Source organism: Leucoraja erinacea, chromosome 4 (genome assembly GCF_028641065.1).
Source record: "Leucoraja erinacea ecotype New England chromosome 4, Leri_hhj_1, whole genome shotgun sequence".
Lineage (NCBI taxonomy): Eukaryota > Metazoa > Chordata > Chondrichthyes > Rajiformes > Rajidae > Leucoraja > Leucoraja erinaceus.
In genome coordinates this window covers 3,380,074-3,401,072 of record NC_073380.1, presented here as the reverse complement: position 1 = coordinate 3,401,072, position 20,999 = coordinate 3,380,074, and the positions used below count along the sequence as shown (strand labels likewise).

General features: G+C 48.7%; 1 protein-coding gene across 1 annotated transcript; it reads right to left on the bottom strand.

The window, feature by feature from the left end:
* Positions 1–3,033: 3,033 nt before the first annotated feature.
* Positions 3,034–20,472, bottom strand: LOC129696095 (transmembrane and ubiquitin-like domain-containing protein 1). Its single transcript, XM_055633548.1, has 3 exons — positions 20,324–20,472; positions 9,721–10,775; positions 3,034–3,577 (listed from the first exon to the last, which is right to left on the bottom strand). The coding sequence occupies exons 2-3, from the start codon at positions 10,734–10,736 to the stop codon at positions 3,226–3,228; spliced, it is 1,368 nt and encodes a 455-aa protein (XP_055489523.1). The 5' UTR covers positions 10,737–10,775; positions 20,324–20,472; the 3' UTR covers positions 3,034–3,225.
* Between the last annotated feature and the right edge of the window lie 527 nt (positions 20,473–20,999).

Genomic DNA, 20,999 nt, shown 5'->3' with positions numbered 1-20,999 from the left:
CTTTTTGTAACTGGCACCAAAACGTGTAATCTATGCAAAAATAATGTAACTGTGCAGTGCTCCTGTGATAATAAAGTAGCATTGAACCATCGTTCAAAAGCTTCACAGCGCTGCCTTAGTGGCAGAACAGACTCAAGACTGCAAATGCTGGAATCTCGGGCAAAAATAAAACTGTTGGGAGGAACTCAACAGGTCAGGCAGCATCTATGGAGGAAATGGACAGTCAGTTTCAGGTGTCTGATAAGTCTTGTTCCAACAGGTGAAGAAGGGTCCTGACCCGAAACGTCAACTATTCATGTTCCCTTGAGATGCTGCCTGACCCGCTGAGTTACTCCAGCACCTTGCGTCTTCTCCTCCAATAGTTTGACTTCTTGCAAGCAGAAAGAACATGGAGTCTTACTGGACTGCTAATGTACCGTGGTTGGTGAGACTTCATCTGGAAAATAGTCTGCAATTTAGCCCTCTACCCAACATATTACATCCTTGCCTGGTGAAGCCGTGTAGATTCAAAAGTTGATTTCTGGAACGCGAGTTGTCTGATCAGTAATGATCAGCCATGAGTAAGAATGGCCTAAAGCTGGGAAGGATGGAGATCTTGTTGAGACACATTCTGAGTGGCCTTGCTCTGCTGGTACACTGGAACTGGGCATAGTGTGAGGACATCAACGCAGCATGTGGGACAGAGAGGAGGAGAAGTTGTTTGGACACCTTCAGCAGCTTTTATTGCTCTCTTCTGCTCAGCCAGAGCATTTTCAAGCTGTGATCACTGGGTCTTTGTGTACAAGGAATAAAGGGGAATGGGACGACAGTTGAGGAAAATGAGGCACGATCTTGTGCAGTAGCTGAGGGAGGTACACTGCTCATTCTCGCTGCTCTTTATGGTAGGGAGCTTACCATCTCTGCTATTTCACCCTGGCCATTCTAGTCATGAATTGTTGAATGTTGCTATGGGGATATGGCTTTTTATCACCCATTGTGTGCACACGTTTCTTTCAAAAGCTGAAACTTGCTGGATGTAGGATGTGGTTAGACTCCACGCCGGCATGGTGTTGGCAAGGTTTTGTGGCCCTGCACTGGTGATGCTGGGAAGGAGCAGGCAGACAAGACTCTTGCACACGCCAAGGCTGACAGCACCTCTCAAATGTGCATCATCCAGCAGCAAGGACAGCAAGCACAAGGAGGCACCGTTCACCTCCGTGGTAGACATCCTCCTGATGGGCAATATCTTTTACATTCAGTGATACTGCATGGAAACAGGCTCCTTAGGCCCACCAAACCCCCACCAACCACCAATCACTTATTCAAAGGTACACAAAAAAGTTGGAGAAACTCAGCGGGTGCAGCACATCTATGGAGCGAAGGATATTTCGCTCCATAGATGCCTATGGATTGCCTATTTCCTTCGCTCCATAGATGCTGCTGCACCCGCTGAGATTCTCCAGCTTTTTTGTGTACCTTCGATTTTCCAGCAACTGCAGTTCCTTCTTATAATATGTTATTATCCCATTTTCTCCTCCACTCCCTACACACAAGGGGCAATTTACAGAGGCCAAATAACCTACGGACCTGTACGTTCTTGGGGGTGTGGTAGGAAACTGGAGCATCTGGAGGAAACCTACACGGTCACAGGGAGAAACCTGCAAACTCCACACACACAGCACCCAAAGTCAGGATTGAACCTGGGTTTCTGCATTCTGAGGCAGCAGCTCTACCAGCTGCGCCACTGTGTATCGCCCTAGACTTTCCACATCCTCGACTTTGCTACCATATCTTCACCGCAGGGAGAGCAGTTTTTCTCAAGGGTGCCACTGGGTGGGAAATATCGCATGTTCTGCCGGAGCCACGGCATGTGCACGGACACTGCTCAGGGCGATGGAGAAGGGCTCTGATTCCACCAGCAGAACAGGTCGAGTATCAACAATGAAAATGTCCCAGAACCCTGGTCAATTTACACACTACACATCGACGGAGAGGATCCCCACATGCATTCACCTGAAAGGAGCCTTGTTAAAGGAATACAAAGAGACATAAATCACTGAAGCTGCTTTCACATCTCAATGACAACAAACTCTGTAAAATGGTAAAAAGACAAAAGGCGCTGGAGTAACTCATCGGGTCAGGCAGCATCTCTGGAGATCAGGACCCTTCTTCAATGTCACCTCTCCATGTTCTCCAGCGATGCTGCCTAAACAGCTGAGTTACTCCAGCACACGGTGTCTATATTTGTAAATCAGCATTAGCAGTTCCTTGCGTCTGTGAAATGGAAAGCCAACTCACACCAAGGATTGGTAATTGTTCAGCTGGCAGCAGCCACAGATCAAGTTGTGGCTCGCACGGCAGGGTGGGCCAGCTTTTCAGAGAATGGCACAAGGGGAGAGTTGGGTCTGTGCGGCTATGATTAACGAACACACACGCAACTCAACGACACAAGACCAGAGCGGTCTCTGATGGTGGGAACTAGAAGTTGTCGACAGACCCAATTACTTAACCCAGGAAATGTCCGGCCTCATTACTGTGAATAATGATGGAGCATGAAAAATAAAATGAGGTGCACTGTGTTTTTAGGAAACAATTGTATAAATGTTTGAATTAAAAAAAAAACGAGGCAGTGGGATATTCTTGAGATTGGTATAAAGAGGGAGCTGGGTTAATTGGGGGTTGGTACAGGCTAATGGAAAGAGGGCAGGAGCCAAGGATCCATGAACCTGTTTGATTTTAAATTCTCCAGGGATAAGTGACTTGGGATACATTTAGTTTAGAGATACAGCATGGAAACGGCCCCTTCGGCAAGCCGAGTCCACGCCAACAATGATCACCCATGATGTGAACAACCTGTGGCAGAATGAGAGCTGCTCTTCGTCCTGCCTCCCCTTCAGAAGCAGATTTGTTCCCAGAGCCTGCACAGCTGGGCCAGGGACCAGACAGGACCAACCTACTGGACGAACGAACGAATAGAGAGATGGGCTGGAGCCCACCGCGTGCCCCGTGGGGGAGGGGGGTGTGGGGGGCAGAACAATAACCAGGCTGCAGTCGCACGGTGCAGACAGCTTTATCAGTCAATGACAACACAGTTGCCTTTATCAAACAGCTCCATGGCCACGAAGACCACCACAGGCTCAGCATCATAGTTGCCACACCTCCCAAACGATTGCCAGTTTCAATCGAGAAGACGCGGAAGCAGTGTCGGTCCTTGGGAGAAGGAGGGTCTCGTGGGCGAAGGCGAGGTCAGCGGCGGTAAGCTCCGAAAGCCACAAAGCTGAAGAGGATGGTGATGCCGACCAGGGAGATGGTGGCGGGCACGGTGAAGAAGTGACGATAGTTGATCTGGTAGTACCACAGTATGGAGAGCATGAGGAAGAAGAGGGGCAACATGAGGCCCCCGATGTTGAGGGTGCTGTCCGTGTTCTCGGCGGCCTGGCTGCCGGCCGGTGACTGCAGCGTGGCGTTCTGCGAGATGTGGCAGTGGACCACGCAGTTGCTGCTGATGTGAAGCGAGGAGAGAGTCTGTGCGTCATCTCCCAGCAGCTGCCCCTGGTATATGAGACGCACCTGGTGCTCCTGCTGAGGGAACTGAGTCCTGACGGCGGTGGGGGGGGGGGGGGGTGGGGGAGAGAGAGAGAGAGAGAGAGAGAGAGATAGGGGGGGATTAACGATTGGCAGCATCGAGCATAGCACCAGCTGCCACAGGTTTATTCTGTCCACTGGGCTTTGGTATCAGTGCATTGTGCTCCTCATACAGTCAGAGCCATACAGCACTGAAGCAGACACAATGTGTAGGTGCTGAGGATGCTGGTTTAATCCGTAGATAGACACAAAAAGCTGGAGTAACTCAGCGGGTGAGGCAGCATCTATGGGAAAAGGAATCTGAAGAAGACCTGAAGCCTCACCTATTCCTTCTCTCCAGAGATGCTGCCTGACCTGCTGAGTTACTCCAGCATGTTGTGCCTATCTTTAGCACTGAAGCAGGCTCTTTGGCCCATCTCGTCTGTGTGACCAAGGTGCATCACCGAAGCTAATCTCATCTGACCGCATTTGTCCCATATACATTTGTCTGCATGGGTAAGTTGGGCCTAAGCGCCAGTTTCCATGCTGTATGACTCTCTGACCTCTCAACCTTTCATATCCCTGTCCAAATATCTTCTAAATGTTATCATACCCATCTCAACCACTTCGCCTGGCAGCTTGTTCCATATAACCAACACCTTCTATGTTAAAAAAGCTGTCTCTCAGTTTCCTATTAAATCTGTCCCCTCTCACTTTAAACCTATGCCCTCTAGTTTTTGATTCCCCTACCCAGGTTTCCGTGCATCAACCCCATCTGTTCCCCTCATGATTTATACCACATCTATAAGATCACGGCTCAGGCTCCTGCACTCCAAAGACAAAGCCCACCAAACCTCTCCCTATAGCTCAGCCCCTCGAGTCCTGGCAACATCCTCGTAAATTTTCTCTGCAAGACAGCGTCTTTACAACCTCAGGCAGCTGATGAAATTCAAAGTCTCTCTGAGGATCCCTCAGTGCTTCTACTCAGGGGCTGTAGAAAGCATCTTGTCCGGCAACATCATAAACTGGTTTGGGAACAGCTCTGCCCAGGATAAGAATGCTCTGCAGAGAATAGTGCGTTCGGCCGAATGCACTATGGGAACTACACTCGCCCCCCTGCAGGAACTATACATCAGAAGGTACAGATCCAGAGCCAGCAACATTATGGGGGACCCCTACCACCCCAGCAACGGACTGTTCCAGCTGCTACGGTCAGGCAAACGCCTCCGCTGTCACGCTGTGAAAACTGAGAGGATGAGACGGTGTTTCTTCCCACAGGCCATTAGGACTGTAAACTCTCATCTCACCAGGGACTAATTTACTGTTGTGTGGTGTATTTTTTAAATTGCTGGATTTTTTTCTAATATGTAAATACTGATTCTGTTCTATTCTGTTCTGTAGTTTTGCACAATCCACAGGCATTGCCACTTTCATTTCACTGCACATCTTGTATGTGTATGTGACAAATAAACTTGACTTGACTTGCTCACCAACTTTCCAGCTTAACAACTTCCTTCCTCTCGCAGGTGACCAAAACTGAACACAGTACTCCTAATATGGCCACAACAATGTCTTGCACACACAACAGGCAAGCTGTGCATGTGTGCCGTGTAATGGAGAGTGCTGCGAGTTTACAGCCCAATGAGCAAGTCATTCTGAACCCTCGCTGTCCGCATAGAACGTTGACAAGAAGAGATCCCACGGAGACAGAGCCCGCTCAAACGTGGCCGAATCTGCGGCCGGTGTCACCGTGGTTAATCACGGGACATTGGCCATGTTCCAGAGCAGAACACGCAATGATGGCTCCGAGCTACTGTGAGATGCTTTGTTTTGCATGCTCTCCAATCATAGAAACATAGAAAATAGGTGCAGGAGTAGGCCATTCGGCCCTTCGAGCCTGCACCGCCATTCAATATGATCATTGCTGATCATCCAAAATCAGTATCCTGTACCTGCTTTCCCCCCATATCCCTTGATTCATTTAGCCCTAAGATCTGAATCTAGCATTCTCTTGAAAACATCCAGTGAATTGGCCTCCACTGCCTTCCGTGGCAGAGAATTCCACAGATTCACAACTCTCTAGGTGAAAAAGTATTTCCTCATCGCAGTGCTAAATGGCTCACCTCTTATTCTTAAACTGAGCCCCCGGTTCTGGACCCTTCCAACATCGGGAACAGATTTCCTGCATCTAACCTGTCCAATCCTTTAAGAATGTTATATGTTTCTATATGATCCCCTCTCATCCTAAATTCCAGTGAATGCAAGCCCAGTCGACCCATTCTTTCACCATATGTCAGTCCCGCTATCCCGGGAATTAACCTGATGATCCTACGCAGCACTGGAATAGAAATAATGTCCTTCCTCAAACAAGGAGACCAAAATTGCACACAATACTCCAGGTGTGGTCTCAACAGGGCCCTGCACAATTGCAGTAGGACCTCCTGGCTCCCAAACTCAAATCCTCTTGCAATTAAGGCCAACATGCTATTAGCTTTCTTCACTGCCTGCTATACCTGCATGCTTATCCTCGGTGACTGATGTACAAGCACGCCCAGGTCTCGTTGCATCTCCCCCTTTCCCATTCAGACAATAATCTGCCTTCCTGTTTTTGGCACCAAAGTAGACAACCTCACATTCATCCACATTACACTGCATCTGCCATGCATCTGCCCACTTACCCAACCCATTCATTTCATCCTGCAGCCCCATAGCATCCCCCTCACAGCTCACACCACCACCCAGCTTTGTGTCATCCACAAACTTGGAGATGCCACACCCAATTCCCCCGTCCAAATCGCCAATATTTACTACAAATAACTGAGGTCCCAGCACCAAGCCTTGCAGCACCCAGTCGACAATACAAGCCCAGTCGACTCACTTTGTCTTTGTCATAGGTCAGTCCCACCATCCTGGCAACTACCCTGATGAACCAACACTGCACTCCCTCAAAAGCAAGAATGTCCTTACTCAAATTAGGAGACCAAAACTGCACACAATTATAGAATTTTTCGAGGATGTAACTAGTAGAGTCGATAAGGGAGAACCAGTGGATGTGTTATATCTGGACTTTTCAGAAGGCTTTCGACAAGGTCCCACATAAGATATAAGGTATACAAAATTAAAGCAAACGGTATTGGGGGTTCAGTATTGATGTGGATAGAGAACTGGCTGGCAGACAGGAAGCAAAGAGTAGGAGTAAACGGGTCCTTTTCACAATGGCAGGCAGTGACTAGTGGGGTACCGCAAGGCTCAATGCTGGGACCCCAGCTATTTACAATATACATTAATGATTTGGACGAGGGAATTGAATACAACATCTCCAAGTTTGCGGATGACACGAAGCTGGGGGGCAGTGTTAGCTGTGAGGAGGATGCTAGGAGGCTGCAAGGTGACTTGGATAGGCTGGGTGAGTTGGCAAATGCATGGCAGATTCAGTATAATGTGGATAAACGTGAGGTTATCCACTTTGGTGGTAAAAACAGGAAAGTAGACTATTATCTGAATGGTGGCCGATTAGGAAAAGGGGAGATGCAACAAGACCTGGGTGTCATGGTGCACCAGTCATTAAAAGTAGGCATGCAGGTGCAGCAGGCAGTGAAGAAAGCGAATGGTATGTTAGCATTCATAGCAAAAGGATTTGAGTATAGGAGCAGGGAGTTTCTATTGCAGTTGTACAGGGTCTTGGTGAGACCACACCTGGAGTATTGCGTACAGTTTTGGTCTCCTAATCTGAGGAAAGACATTCTTGCCATAGAGGGAGTACATAGAAGGTTCACCAGACTGATTTCTGGGATGTCAGGACTTTCATATGAAGAAAGACTGGATAGACTCGGCTTGTACTCGTTAGAATTTAGAAGATTGAGGGGGGATCTTATAGAATCGTACAAAATTCTTAAGGGGTTGGACAGGCTAGATGCAGGAAGATTGTTCCCGATGTTGGGGAAGTCCAGAACAAGGGGTCACAGTTTAAGGATAAGGGGGAAATCTTTTAGGACCGAGATAAGGAAAACATTTTTCACACAGAGAGTGGTGAATCTCTGGAATTCTCTGCCACAGAAGGTAGTTGAGGCCAGTTCATTGGCTATATTTAAGAGGGAGTTAGATGTGGCCCTTGTGGCTAAAGGGATCAGGGGGTATGGAGAGAAGGCAGGTACAGGATACTGAGTTGGATGATCAGCCATGATCATATTGAATGGCGGTGCAGGCTTGAAGGGCCAAATGGCCTACTCCTGCATCTATTTTCTATGTTTCTATGTTAATACTCCAGGTGTGGTCTCACCAGGGCCCTGTACAACTGCAGTAGGACCTCCTTGCTCCTATACCCAAATCGTCTCGCTATGTAGGCCAACATGCCATTTGTTTTTTTCACTGCCTGCTGTACCTTCATGCTTACTTTCAGTGACTGATGTACAAGGACACCCAGGTCTCGTTGCACCTCCCCTTTTTTTAATTAGACACCGTTCAGATAATAATCTGCCTTCATGTTCTTGCCACCAAAGTGCATAACCTCACATTTATCCACATTTTATTGCATCTGCCATGCATTGCCCACTCACCCATCCCATCCAAGTCACCCTGTATCCTCATAGCAGCCTCCTCACAGTTCACACTGCCACCCATCTTTGTAACATATTTGTTATCAGATCAGATAATACTCTAGGTAAATACAAACAAGTCAAACTCAGGTACAAAAAGTTGTGGAAAGGGGAAGATACAGAACACAGAATATAGTTCTTAACATTGTAGCTCATCAGTTCCAGAGAACGTGTCCAATATCCGCTATGGGACCAATATTCTGTCAGGGAAATTTCCCAATGTCCGTAATGAGTTATAGGTGAACAGGACAGTATCCCAGCTTATCGAAGGACTGTTCGGAAGTCCTAATAAGAGAGGGGAAGGAGCTGTTTCAGAGTTTGGTGGTGTGCAGTTTCAAGCTTCTCTATCTTCTACCAGAAGGGTGAAGGACTGACTGCGCTGGGACAAGTCTTTCATTCTGTTGGCTGCTTTTCCGAGGCAGAGTGTAAATGGAGTTGTGGGAAGTCTGGTTTGTGTTCACAATCTAAGGGGTGTGTTCCTGACCCCTAATCTACTGCAATATAGGCCTTATATTTGTTTCTAATTCTGCTCTTTCTCTGTAGCTGTAACAATATATGTTTCCCCTGAAAATGACAGGATGGTGCAGAAGGCATTCGGCACGCGGCACGCTTCCCTTCATTGGGAAGGGCATTTAGGACAAAGAATGGGACATCATGACGTAGCTGTACAAGTCATTGGTGAGACCACACTGGGAGTACTGTGTGCAGGTTTAATAACCCAGCTGCAGGAAGGATGTCATTAAGTTGGAAAAGGGTGCAGAAGAGATTCACCAGGATGTTACCTGGGCTTGTGTTATAGGGAGGGGTTGGATAGGCTGGGAGTATAGGAGTCTGAGGGGTGACCTTATTGAGGTGTACAAGACCATCAGGGGCATGGATAAAGTGAACGCTCACAGTCTTTTTCCCAGAATAGAGGATTCTAAAACGAGAGGGCACAGGCAGAAGGTGAGAGTGGAGAGAACTCTCAGAGGGGAGTCCGTCCGTATCTGGAACGAGCTGCCACAGGAAGCTATAGAAGCGGATCCAATGACAACATTTAAAAGACATTTTGACAGATAGATTGATAGGAAGGGTTTCGAGGGGTATGGGCCAAATGGGACTAGTCTTGTATGCCAGTGGTCAGCAAGGACACGGTGGGCCGAACAGCCTGTTTCCGTGCTGAATAGATTTGATCCTACATTGTTTCCGTTCTCTCTGCACCATCCATTGCACTCTGCTTTGGTTTTGACTATACTCATGTCTGGAAGTTTTTTTTTAAACCTCGATAGCACCCAAAACAAAGCTCCCCATGTATCTCGGTTCACCTTACAATAAACGGGACAGGACCTGAGAGCGGAGTAATGCCCCTCATTGCCTCTCCCCGCTGAGCCTGCTGTCCATCACATAATGCAGGGCGGTGGGTGGAGGAGCGGTGGACACAGGGCAGGGAGGTATGGGGCAACAGGGGGGGGGGGGGGGGGGGGGGGGGGGGGGGGGGGGGGGGGGGGGGGTGTGGAGATGTGTTGTGATGTGTTGCCTCAAGCATACACTTCATATGCCGATGGCAGGTGGAACAAAGCTGGGTCGGGGGGGGTGACATTACCTCTTAATGTATCCGATCGTCTGTTCAGGTCTGACCTGAATGATTCTCTCGGTTTCATTCAAAAACTTCAATCTCATCAGCATGGAGCTATCCGGGGCAGAGTCAGTATGCGGGGGCTGTTCCCCCTCGTCGTCGCCAACCCTCGCCGCGCTCCCTCGCTGCCGTACCTCTACAGGCACATCGTCAGGAAACGAGTCCTCAGCAGCACCGGCGGCCGGAGACTTCTCCTCACGTTCAGCCACAACTTGTCGCTCCGTGTCACTCCTCTTCTCTTTCTCCTGCCTCTCCCCCTCCACTCTGTCCGTCTCCCTCTCCTCTCCGTCTCTCTGCCTCTCTCCCTCCTCACCATCTCTCCGCTGCTCTCCACCCTCTCCGTTTCTTTGTGTGTCCCTCTCCGCTTCGTCCCTCTGTCTCCCACCCTCCTCTCCGTCTGCCTGCCTCTCCCCCTCCACCCCATCGCTCTGTCTCCCGCCCCCCACATCCTTCTTCCTCTCCACCCGGTCTCTCTGCTTCCCTCCCTCCTCTCCATCACTCCTCCGATCCCCTTCTATCCCCGTCACCCCCTCTGCTCCGACCCTCACTCCCTCCCCCTCCTCTTCGTCCCCCTCACCCTCCGCTTTGCTCCTCTCCGCTCCGGCCCGCACACTCTCCCTCTCCACTCTGTCTCCGTCCCTCTCCCCCTCCACTCTGTCCCTCTCCCTCACATCCCTCTCCTTCACCACTCCGTCCGTCTCCCTGACTGCTCCATCCCTCTCCCCCTCCGCTCCATTCCTCTGCTGCTCGGTATTGTGTTCTGGTGTGCCGGCCTCTGGCTGCGGGGAGCCCCCTTGGCACGAGGGGCACGCAGAGTCGGATTGCTCAGTGGAATCCGTGGAAGTGGACTGTGTGGGCTGCAGGTTCTGCTCCCCTCGGTCGACGGTACGTGTGGAAGCCCAGGCCAGGGCGAGGACCATCATTATGAAAACCAGGCTGAAGAGAAGAGTCACCTCATCCCCCACTCCTTCGATCAAAGCCATGGTGCGGGCCACAGACTCCCCTCTCACTCAGCTGGGGGGCTGCAAGAATCAAGCACAGAAACAGTGAGAGACACAGAACTGGACCACAAGCTCATAGGCAAGCAGGTGAGAGCGAGGAAATGCAGCCCAGCCTGTCATGCAGACCAGACTCCCCACCGTCGACTCCATCTACATGTCAATGCCTCGGGAAAGCAGCCAATGTAATCAAGGACCACTCACAACCTGGTCATTCCCTCTTCTCCTCTCTGCCAATGGGCAGAAGATACAAAAGCTTGAAAGCACGTACCACCAGAATCAAGAACAGCTTCTTCTCTGCTGTTGTCAGACTCCCATAAGCTAGTGTGTAGTTTGTACTGATCTTCCAACCTACCTAATTGCAGCCCTTGCACTTCTTATTAATTAGCAAGTTCTCTATAACACTATATTCTGTACACTGGTATTTTTCTCTTTGCACTACCTGTTGTACTTGTGTACAGCTTGATGTACTCATGTATGGTATGATTTGACTCAGCAGATCAGACAGTATCTGAGGAGGGAATGGATAGCTGATGTTTCAGGTCAGGACCCTTCTTCAGACCGATTCATAAAGATACAAGATACATTTAAATGTGAAATGTGTGGTCGCAATGAACTAAAGATGTATTAAAAATCTCCCAACCCCTCTGCTTTTCTCTATAGCTGTCACATTATATTGTACGCTCTGTTTAGTTTTTCATCTGCACTCTCTCTTGTGCTTCTGTACAATATGATGTGACTGGATAGCACACCAACAAAGTTCCTCTGCGGGTCAGGCAGCATCTGTGGAGAAAAGGAATAGATGGCCCGCTAGGTTACTCCAGCATTTTGTTTCTATCTCTGGTGTAAACCAGCATCTGCAGTTCCTTCCTACACAACAAAGTTTGTCGCTGTATTGCGGTATCAATACTAAATGTATCAAACCCCAAATATCAGGTGGTAATGCTGTATCGAGAGCTCTAACTTTCAGCAGAGTTTTATACACAGTGTTTATGAAGGAACTGCAGATGCTGGAAAATCAAAGGTAGACAAAAGTGCTGGAGAAACTCAGCGGGTACAGCAGCATCTATGGAGCGAAGGGAATGGGTAACGTTTCGGGCCGAAACCCTTCTTCAGACTGAGTTTTATACACAAACTGGAGGGAGAAGAAAGAGGGTGATACTGTTTCCTTGTTGTCCGGTGGCATGATGGGAGCAGAGGAATGCATGGGACATTGCAAGTTTCAGAGGGTGGGCAAAACTACAGCAGATGCAGTTTACTGTGGGGTAAGACAAGCCATCTGTGTTGGACATCTGCGAGGAAGATCAGAATGATTCCAAATGACCAGCAAACCGGAGTGGATCGAGAGATTTATGGGTCTATATACAGAAATCAGAGAAGGTACAAAAAAATTGGAGAGCTGATGAGATCACAGCCTAAATATCAAGAGACCTGGAAAATTATGGTTATCTGAAGGTTTTAATTTGACGCAATCTGGAGTAATTTTATTCACCACAATTTAAAAATGGTACATTGACTCTGGAAAAGGATAGGGGTCACAGGTGTGGAAAAACAAAGGATTACAAATATAGCATGGGGTTGAGAGGGAAAAATAGATCACTCATGGCTGAATCGCAGAATACACTTGATGGGCCGAATGGCCTAATTTTGCTAAACGAACATATGAGCAGTGCAGTAAAACAACAGGCCCTTTGGCCCACAACGTATATGCTGAACATAAAGCCAAATTAAACTGATCTCCTCTGCCTGCTCGCGATCCAGGTCCCTGCATATCCATGCGACTATCTAAAAACCTTCTCCACCCCACTAATGTATCTGCCTCCACCACCATCCTTGGCGACATGTTCCAGGCACCCACCCACCCTGTGTGGACAAAGTTGCCCAGCAAGCTCCTTTAAACTTCCCTCTCATCTTAAAGCTATGGCCTCTAGTATTTGATGTTTCCACCCTGTGAAAATGTTCTCTCTGTCTACTCTATCTATGCTATTACTGTTGCATTTTGAGTGAGGAAGTGTTCTTCCAGTAAGTGTTAATACTTTCTACACCTACCCATCTCACTCACTTGTAGAAGTATGTAATTCGAAAAAGCACAGGAACTTATCAGCTCCGCTCTGAGGACTTGTTCTTACTAACTGTACCTAAAGTCCGTACTGAACTGGGGAAAAGGGCATTTAGTTATGCTGCTGCCTTTGCATGGAACCAGCTGCAGAATGAACTGAAACTTAAGGAGCTGGTTTCTATAAACAGATTTAAATCTCTTCTTAATGATGTTGAAGCGGGCTCTTCTGTCTGTACATGCTTTGTTTGATGATGTTCTGACTGTGACTCTATTTATATGTTCTCTGTTGTTTTTAAATTATTGTCTGTAACTGTGGAACTGTGCTGCTGCCTGTCTTGGCCAGGACTCTCTTGTAAAATAGATTTTTAATCTCAATGAGACTTCTCCTGGTTAAATAAATTTTTTTTTTAAATCCCACTAATAGTACCGCACAACGGCCACATCATCTGTTTTAGTAACATTGACTATGGGACAAATGCAGACTTTGCGAACAACACCACCCACCTCCCTCCCCTCCTTCCCCTCCCCTTGCTTCAAAATGGGTGGTGGGTATTTAGTGACCGGAGCAGGTGGGTGGTACTGGTATATTGACAACTTTGCCTGTACCCAGTTGAAAAGCCCACTGCCTCTTGGGGTTTGGAGAGACCATTGGAAGAGAGATCTCCCTCTGGGACAACTCGTGGCCAATAGTTTAGTTCCCATGAGGAGCAGGCAGAATATTGGGGGTTCGAGTCCAACTCCTGGGGCCCCTGTGTCACATTTAGTTCAGAGATACAGTGCCCTTCGGCCCACCGAGTCCGCACTGACCAGCACACTATCTCACACACACTAGGGACAATTTACAATTATACCAAGCCGATCAACCTAGAGTTAGGGTTAGGATTACGGTTAGGGTTAGGTCTAGGGTTTGTGTTTCCTCCCGCACTCCAAAGGGGCACAGGTTTATATAAATTGCCCCTAGAGGGTGGGATAGTGTGCGGGGGATCACTGGTTGCAGGCTGGGTCCACAAATGGGGGGGCGTCGGGGAAAGTGGGGTGGAGAATGGGGGGAGATGGGGAGAAGGGGAAGTGAGGGGAGGGGGTACGGTGATTGGATCTGGAAGCGGACCAATACATCTATAAATAAACCTGAACTGAATGAACATGGCGGCCAAATCTCCCACAATTCAAAGCGAGGGAGAAAGTGCCCAGCACCAACCAGTTGCCGTTGCAGTGTGCATGCGCAGGGCAGCCGATGATGTGCTGGCCGTGGTTGCGCGCATGTGCAGGGGGACGTGCAGGCCACAGCAATGCGCATGTGCAAGGCGGCCTGCCGTGCCGGCGGATGAGGAGCGAGCGGAGCCCGGCGGCCCGGATACGGATAGTGGGGGGAGATGGAGAGAGATAGAGATGGGGGCCACCCAGAGTTGAACTGTAGGTGTCCTGCCTTGGCCGGAGGCCCCCTTAGACCTCGAGGCCCTAAGCTTAAGCTTGTCTAGCTTATAGGTAAATCCGGCCCTGCGGAGGAGGTAGTTGAGGCAGGTACTATCGCAACGTGAGAACAATTTAGACAGGTACATGGATAGGACAGTTTAGAGGGATAGAGGCCAAATGCAGTCAGGTGGGACTAGTGTCGATGGGACATGTTGGCCGGTGTGGGCAAGTTGAGCCAAAGGGCCTGTTTCCACGCTGTAAGACTGTTATCCCAATTTCTCGTCCACTCCCTACACACTAGGGGCCTAATTAGGGGACAAACCTTCAGGATGTGTGAGGAAAACTGGACCCAGAGGAAACTCACTCGGTCACAGGCAGAACTTGCAAACTCCATGCAGGATGCAGGTTCTCTTTGTCTGGTCTGTCACAGCACTCCTTTATGCTAAATTTAAGTGAATAGAATCATTGTTCAACACAATTTGTGCAACTTGACCTTAAAGTGTATCCACTTAATGCAAGGGTAAAGCAGATGAACTTAGAGCCCATATTAGTGCATGGAACTATGATGTTGTGGCCCTTATGGAGACTTGGTTGCTGGAGGGACATGACTGGCAGTGCTCCAGTGCCTTGATGCCTCAGACATGATAAAGAGCAAGGGAAAAGAGGTGGGAGAGTTGCTCTACTAATCAGGGAGGCTGTCACGGCAGCACTCAGTGAGGACATGCTTGGAGGGTTTGTCCGCTGAGGTGATATGGTGGTGCTTAGAAATAAGAGTTTCTAAGCACTCTAATGGGATCGTACTATAGGCCCCAAAAGCAAGCGGGAGATAATGGAACAGATATATAGACAGATTACAGTTGCGTTCAGTTTATTGTCACATGAGAACAGCTTTTGTTGCGTGCTAATCAGCCAACGGAAAGAAAATCCATGATTACCATCGAGCTACTATCAAAAAAATGCCAAAGCAACAGGGTTGTCTTAGTTCAATTCAATTAAATTCAATTCAACTATTGTCATTGCACAAATACGAGTACAGGTACAACAAAATGCAGTTTAGCGTCTGGTCATAGTGCAAGATAGTAGATATAAAAATACTGGTTAAACAATGGGTGCACTGTGAATGAATTAAACTGGTACATAGGCAAATAAATGTATACAAATGGGAGAGTATAAAAGATAGCTATCGATGGGGCTGTGAGTTCAGCAGTGTAATGATGTTATTGAAAAAGCTGTTCCTCAGCCTGCTTGTGCGAGACCTGAGGCTCCTGTACTGCCTCCCTGATGAAAGGAGGGAAAACAGTCCATGGTTAGGGTGAGAGGGGTCCTTGATGATTTTCCCGGCCCGACTCAGACACCGTTTGCGGTGGAGGGCATCCATGGCAGGGAGCGGGGCACCGATGATGTGCTGAGCGGTTTTCACCAACCATTGCAGTGCCTTCCTGTTAGCTGTGGTACAGCTGCTGTACCATACCGTGAAGCAGGTGGTCAGGATGCTTTCGATGGTACAGCGGTAGAAGTTGGACAGGATCTGGGGCACCAGGTGAGCTTTTCTTAAGCCTCCTCAGAAATTAAAGGCGCTGCTGCACCTTTTTGATCAGTTTGGTGGTATTGAGGGACCAGGACAGATCCTCTGAGATGTGTACCCCGAGGAATTTGTAGTTGGAGACGCGCTCCACCTCAAGTGACTTTAACCACAATTCTGTCTAGATTAAAAGGTATTAGCTATATAGGGAGATTGGCTGATGAGATATCAGACAGAAGTATATTAAAATTATGAGGCGTAGATAGCCAATGGGTCTGAGGAATGAGGAATGTACTTGCAATAAAGAGAATGCTGCATCAGCTGGTCAAGTCAAGTCAAGTCAAGAGAGTTTATTGTCATGTGTCCCAGATAGGACAATGAAATTCTTGCTTGCTGCAGCACAACAGAATATAGTAAGCATAAATACAGACAGTTCATTTAAGAAGGATGCTGGAAAATCGAAGGTAGACAAAAGTGCTGGAGGAACTCAACGGATGCGGCAGCATCTATGGAACGAAGTAAATAGGCAACGTTTCAGGCCAAAACCCTTCTTCAGACCACAGAACAGTTCAGTGTGTCTATATAGCATAGACCATATTTATACACATATATAAAACAGATAAAGTGCAATATGCTGTTACAGTTCTGAGTTTGTTTAATGGTGAGTTTAATAGCCTGATGGCTATGGGGAAGAAGCTGTTCATGAACCTGGATTTCAGGCTCCTGTACCTTCTACCTGATGGCAGGGAAGAGATGAGTGTGTGGCCAGGATGGTGTGGGTCCTTGATGACTCTGGCAGCCTTTTTGAGGCAGCGACTGCGATAGATCTCTTCGACGGTGGGGAGGTCAGAGCCAATGATGGACTGGGCAGTGGTCACAACTTTCTGCATTCTTTTCCGCTCCTGGACGCTCAAGATGCTGAACCAAGCCACGATGCAACCAGTCAGCATGCTCTCTACTGTGCACCTGTAGACGTTTGAGAGAATCCTCTTTGACATACCGACTCTCCATAATCTTCTCAGGAAGTAAAGGCGCTGATGTGCTTTCTTTATAATTGCATCAGTGTGCTGGGACCAGGAAAGATCTTTGGAAATATGCACGCCCAGGAATTTGAGGTTCTTGACCCTTTCCACCATCTAAACAGAATTGTGGGTCCCTGTCCTACCCCTTCCAAAGTCCATAATCAGTTCCTTCGTTTTGCTGGTGTTGAGAGCCAGGTTATTGTGCTGGCACCATTTGGACAATCGGTCGATCTCACTTCTATACTCTGACTCGTCACCATCAGTGATCCGTCCCACAACAGTGGTGTCGTCGGCGAACTTGATGATGCAGTTCGCACTATGACCGGCTACGCAGTCATGAGTATAGAGTGAGTAAAGCAGAGGGCTGAGCACGTAGCCTTGAGGTGCTCCCGTGCTGATTGTTATCAAGGATGACACATTTCCACCAAAACGGACAGACTGTGGTCTGTGAATGAGGAAGTCGAGGATTCAATTGCAGAGAGATGTGCAGAGACCCAGATCTGAGAGCTTGGTAACAAGCTTGGAGGGGATGGTCGTATTAAACGCTGACCTGTAGTCAATGAATAACAGCCTGACATATGAGTTTTTGTTGTCCAGGTGGTCCAGAGTGGAGTGGAGAGCCAGTGAGATCGCATCCACCATTGATCTGTTGTGGCGGAAAGCGAACTGCAGTGGCTCGAGGCTCTTGTCGAGGTAGAGTTGATACGTGCCATAATCAACCTCTCAAAGCACTTCATAGAGTTATACAGCATGGAAACAGGCCCTTCAGCCCAACTCGTCCATTCTGACCAAGATGCCCATCTACGCAAGTCCCATTTGCCCACATTTGGCCCAAATTCCTCTAAACCGTTTCCTATCCATGTGTCTGTTCAAATATCGTTCAAATGTTGTTATAGTACCTGCCTTAACCACTTCCTCTGGCAGCTCTTACCATACACCCACCACCCTTAGTGCGAAAATGTTGCCCTCAGGCTCTTTTCCCCCTCACCTTATAACCAGATTGATTCCAGGAGCTGTCAGATGAGGAGAGATTCAGAAGACTTGGCCTGAACTGTTAAATTTGGGTTGATGAGAAACTCCACAGTAAAATTCATACAGACTTGACAGGGTTGATGTTTAACCTGCTTGTCTGGAATGGGGACATAGCGCCCTCAGGACAGAGACTGGGAGAGCTCTTGGAATTCAGTCATTCAATAAATTCAAAGCAGCAATCAATAGACTTTTAGATTTTAAGAAGTTTGGGATTACAGCATGAAAATGCACTGAGGCAAAGAATTAGTTTTGATCTTTTGGAAGAATGTGCTGGTGCTGGAGAGGGTCCAGAGGAGGTTTACGAGTATGATCCCAGGAATGAATGGGTTAACATATGATGAGCATTTGACGGCTCTGGGCCTATACTCGCAGGAGTTTAGAAGGATGAGAGGACACCTCAATGAAACTTAACGAATAATGAAAGGCCTGGATAGAGTAGATGTGGAAAGGATGTTTCTACTCGTGGGAGAGTCTAGGACCAGAGGAATGTTCCTTTAGGAAGAGATGAGGAGGAATTTATTTAGTCAGAGGGAGGAAAATCTGTGGAATTCATTACCACCAGAAGGCTAAATCCATGGATGGATATTTTTAGGGCAGAGATAGATAGATTCTATCCGGTACGGATGTCATGGATTATGCTGAGAAGGCAGGAGAATGGGGTTGAGAGGGGAAGATAGATCAGCCATGATTGAACGGCGGAGTAGACTTGATGGGCCGAATGGCCTAATTCTGCTCCTACCATTTATGAACAAAACCTTATTGAATAGCAAAGCAGGCACGAATAGACCAGTCATGTTTTCATTACTGCTTGAGTTCCAGTTGGAATGAATGTGAGAATTTATTTTTAAAAAGATTTGTGCAGAGAACTTCAAAAAGGACATCGATTTACTTCTGTGTGTAACATCCAACGAGTTTTTGGTCTTAACCTCAGCATCTGAAGATGTGTCGTATTATTGAGTGTGGAAATGTTCACTGCACTCTTGAACGGGTTTTTATTCCCTGGACTTCCAATTGTTCATTGTTTAGTTTAGAGATACATTGTGGAAACACGCTCTTCGGCCCACCGAGTCCACGCCAACCATCATGTTCTGTTATAATTTATAGTCACACAGCCTTTCAGCCCATCGAGCCCACACGACCTATTTAAACAAATTCCATTTTATTCTCTCCACAATCCACTAAATAGCCCTCCAGGCTGCACCCTTCAACTACAGTGATGTAAAGTGGCCAATTAACCTCCGGACTCTCACATCTTTGGGATGTGGGAGAAAATCTGTGACAGGTGCAAGGAAAACATGCAACCTGCACACAGACGGCAACAGAGGGCGTGACAGGTGCAAGGAAAACATGCAACCTGCACACAGACGGCAACAGAGGGGGATGAATCCTAGGTTGCTGGACCTGTGACGCTGCTTTAAAATGTGGCTGGCTCATTAAAGAGAACTGTTTCTATTTCACCGGTCTGCTGCACATCCCAAAGGACCTCACACCTGAACACATCTCATTAATGTTCAGTTTTCCACCCACACTACGTGAGGAGAAGAAACACAGGTGACAAACAAGACCAGGGCAGCTTTAGGTAAAGCTGATTAATGGCATACAACACACACCAACAAGAGGGTCTAATAAACTGCCTATGCCATTCAATGGCATTACGAGCCAGCTCCCACCATTGGTGCAATTGACCAGGTCTCTGCTTCACCAGCCAAGTGAATGCTGTGGCTCCAAGCTTGAAAGGACGTATCACTAGATTCAGGATCAGCTTCTTCCTCTATGTTATCAGATTACTGAACTGATATTGGTATTGGCTTGATACTGGTTAATTATTGTGTACCGAGATGCAGTGAAACGTCCTGTTTGCGTGCCACCAATAAATCATACCATACACGACTATAATCAAGCCACAAGTACAACAGATAATGCAAAGAGAGAAAATACGTGGGCAGAATGTAGTGTTACAGCTTGACAGTTGCAGATAAAAAAATGCAAGGCCTCCAATCTGCCAGGGCGTAGTCCTGATCTTCCAGCCTACCTGAGTGCAGGCCTTGCACTCTTTCTCTGTAACTGTAGGACTATAATGCTGTAACAATGATTCTGTACTCCCCCATACCCATGTCAGGGTCCCCGGGTCAGGGATCTCCCCACTGTCCCCGGGTCAGGGATCTCTCCCCCCACCCCCCACTGTCCCTGGGTCAGGGATCTCTCCCCCCACTGTCCCTGGGTCAGGGATCTCCCCACCCCCGGGTCCAGGGATCTCCCCCCCCCCCCCCCCCCCCCACTGTCCCTCAGGGGGTCAGGGATCTCTCACCCCCCACTGTCCCCGGGTCAGGGATCTCTCCCCCCCCACCCCCCACTGTCCCTGGGTCAGGGATCTCTCCCCCCACTGTCCCTGGGTCAGGGATCTCCCCACCATCTCCTCCAAATGGAGAGCTCTCAGACCCCCCTCCAGGCCGGAGCAGAGGCTCCTACCATCGGCCCAGCCCCGCATCCCAGGCACGCCCCATCCCGACGCTGTGTTACTCACGGCGGCTCCGTGGTCCCCGTTGGCCGTGGCCCAGGCCTCAGGCTCGGCCTCCACAGCCACGCAACCGCAGGCTAGCTAGCGTCCACCACGCGTCATCACGCCGGCTCCCCGACGTCAGCACGCCCGACGGCGGCCGTCACTGACCCTGACGTCGGCCGTCACTGACCCTGACGTCGGCCGTCACTGACCCTGACGTCGGTCGTCACGCGTGAGTGTGTTGGAAGGAACTGCAGGTGCTGGTTTACACCGAAGATAGACAAAAATGCTGGAGTAACTCGGCGGGTGAGGCAGGATGGTTGCGCTTGGATTATTCTCCAGGGGTGACGCTAAATAGCGGCCCCGCACCGAGTTAGCGAGCAGTGGCCGAGTTGCTGTAACCGGGCAGCACAGACATGAAGATTCATCATGGCGACCGTTTCTCCCAGCATCCTAATCGCTCGGAAATCCCTCTATGAAACCATCGGCGGCTGCTGTGTCTGTACAGCGGAACCACGACCGCGGGGGCGGCTGGGTAGCCCAGTCGCCATTCAGTTACAGAGTCATACAGCACAGAAACTTGCCCACGCCGACCAACATACCCCATCTACACCTGCCCCGGTTAGCCCCTGTCGCGCTACACGTTTCTATCCATGTTACCTGTCCACATGTCTTTTCAACTTACCTATCCGTGTGAATA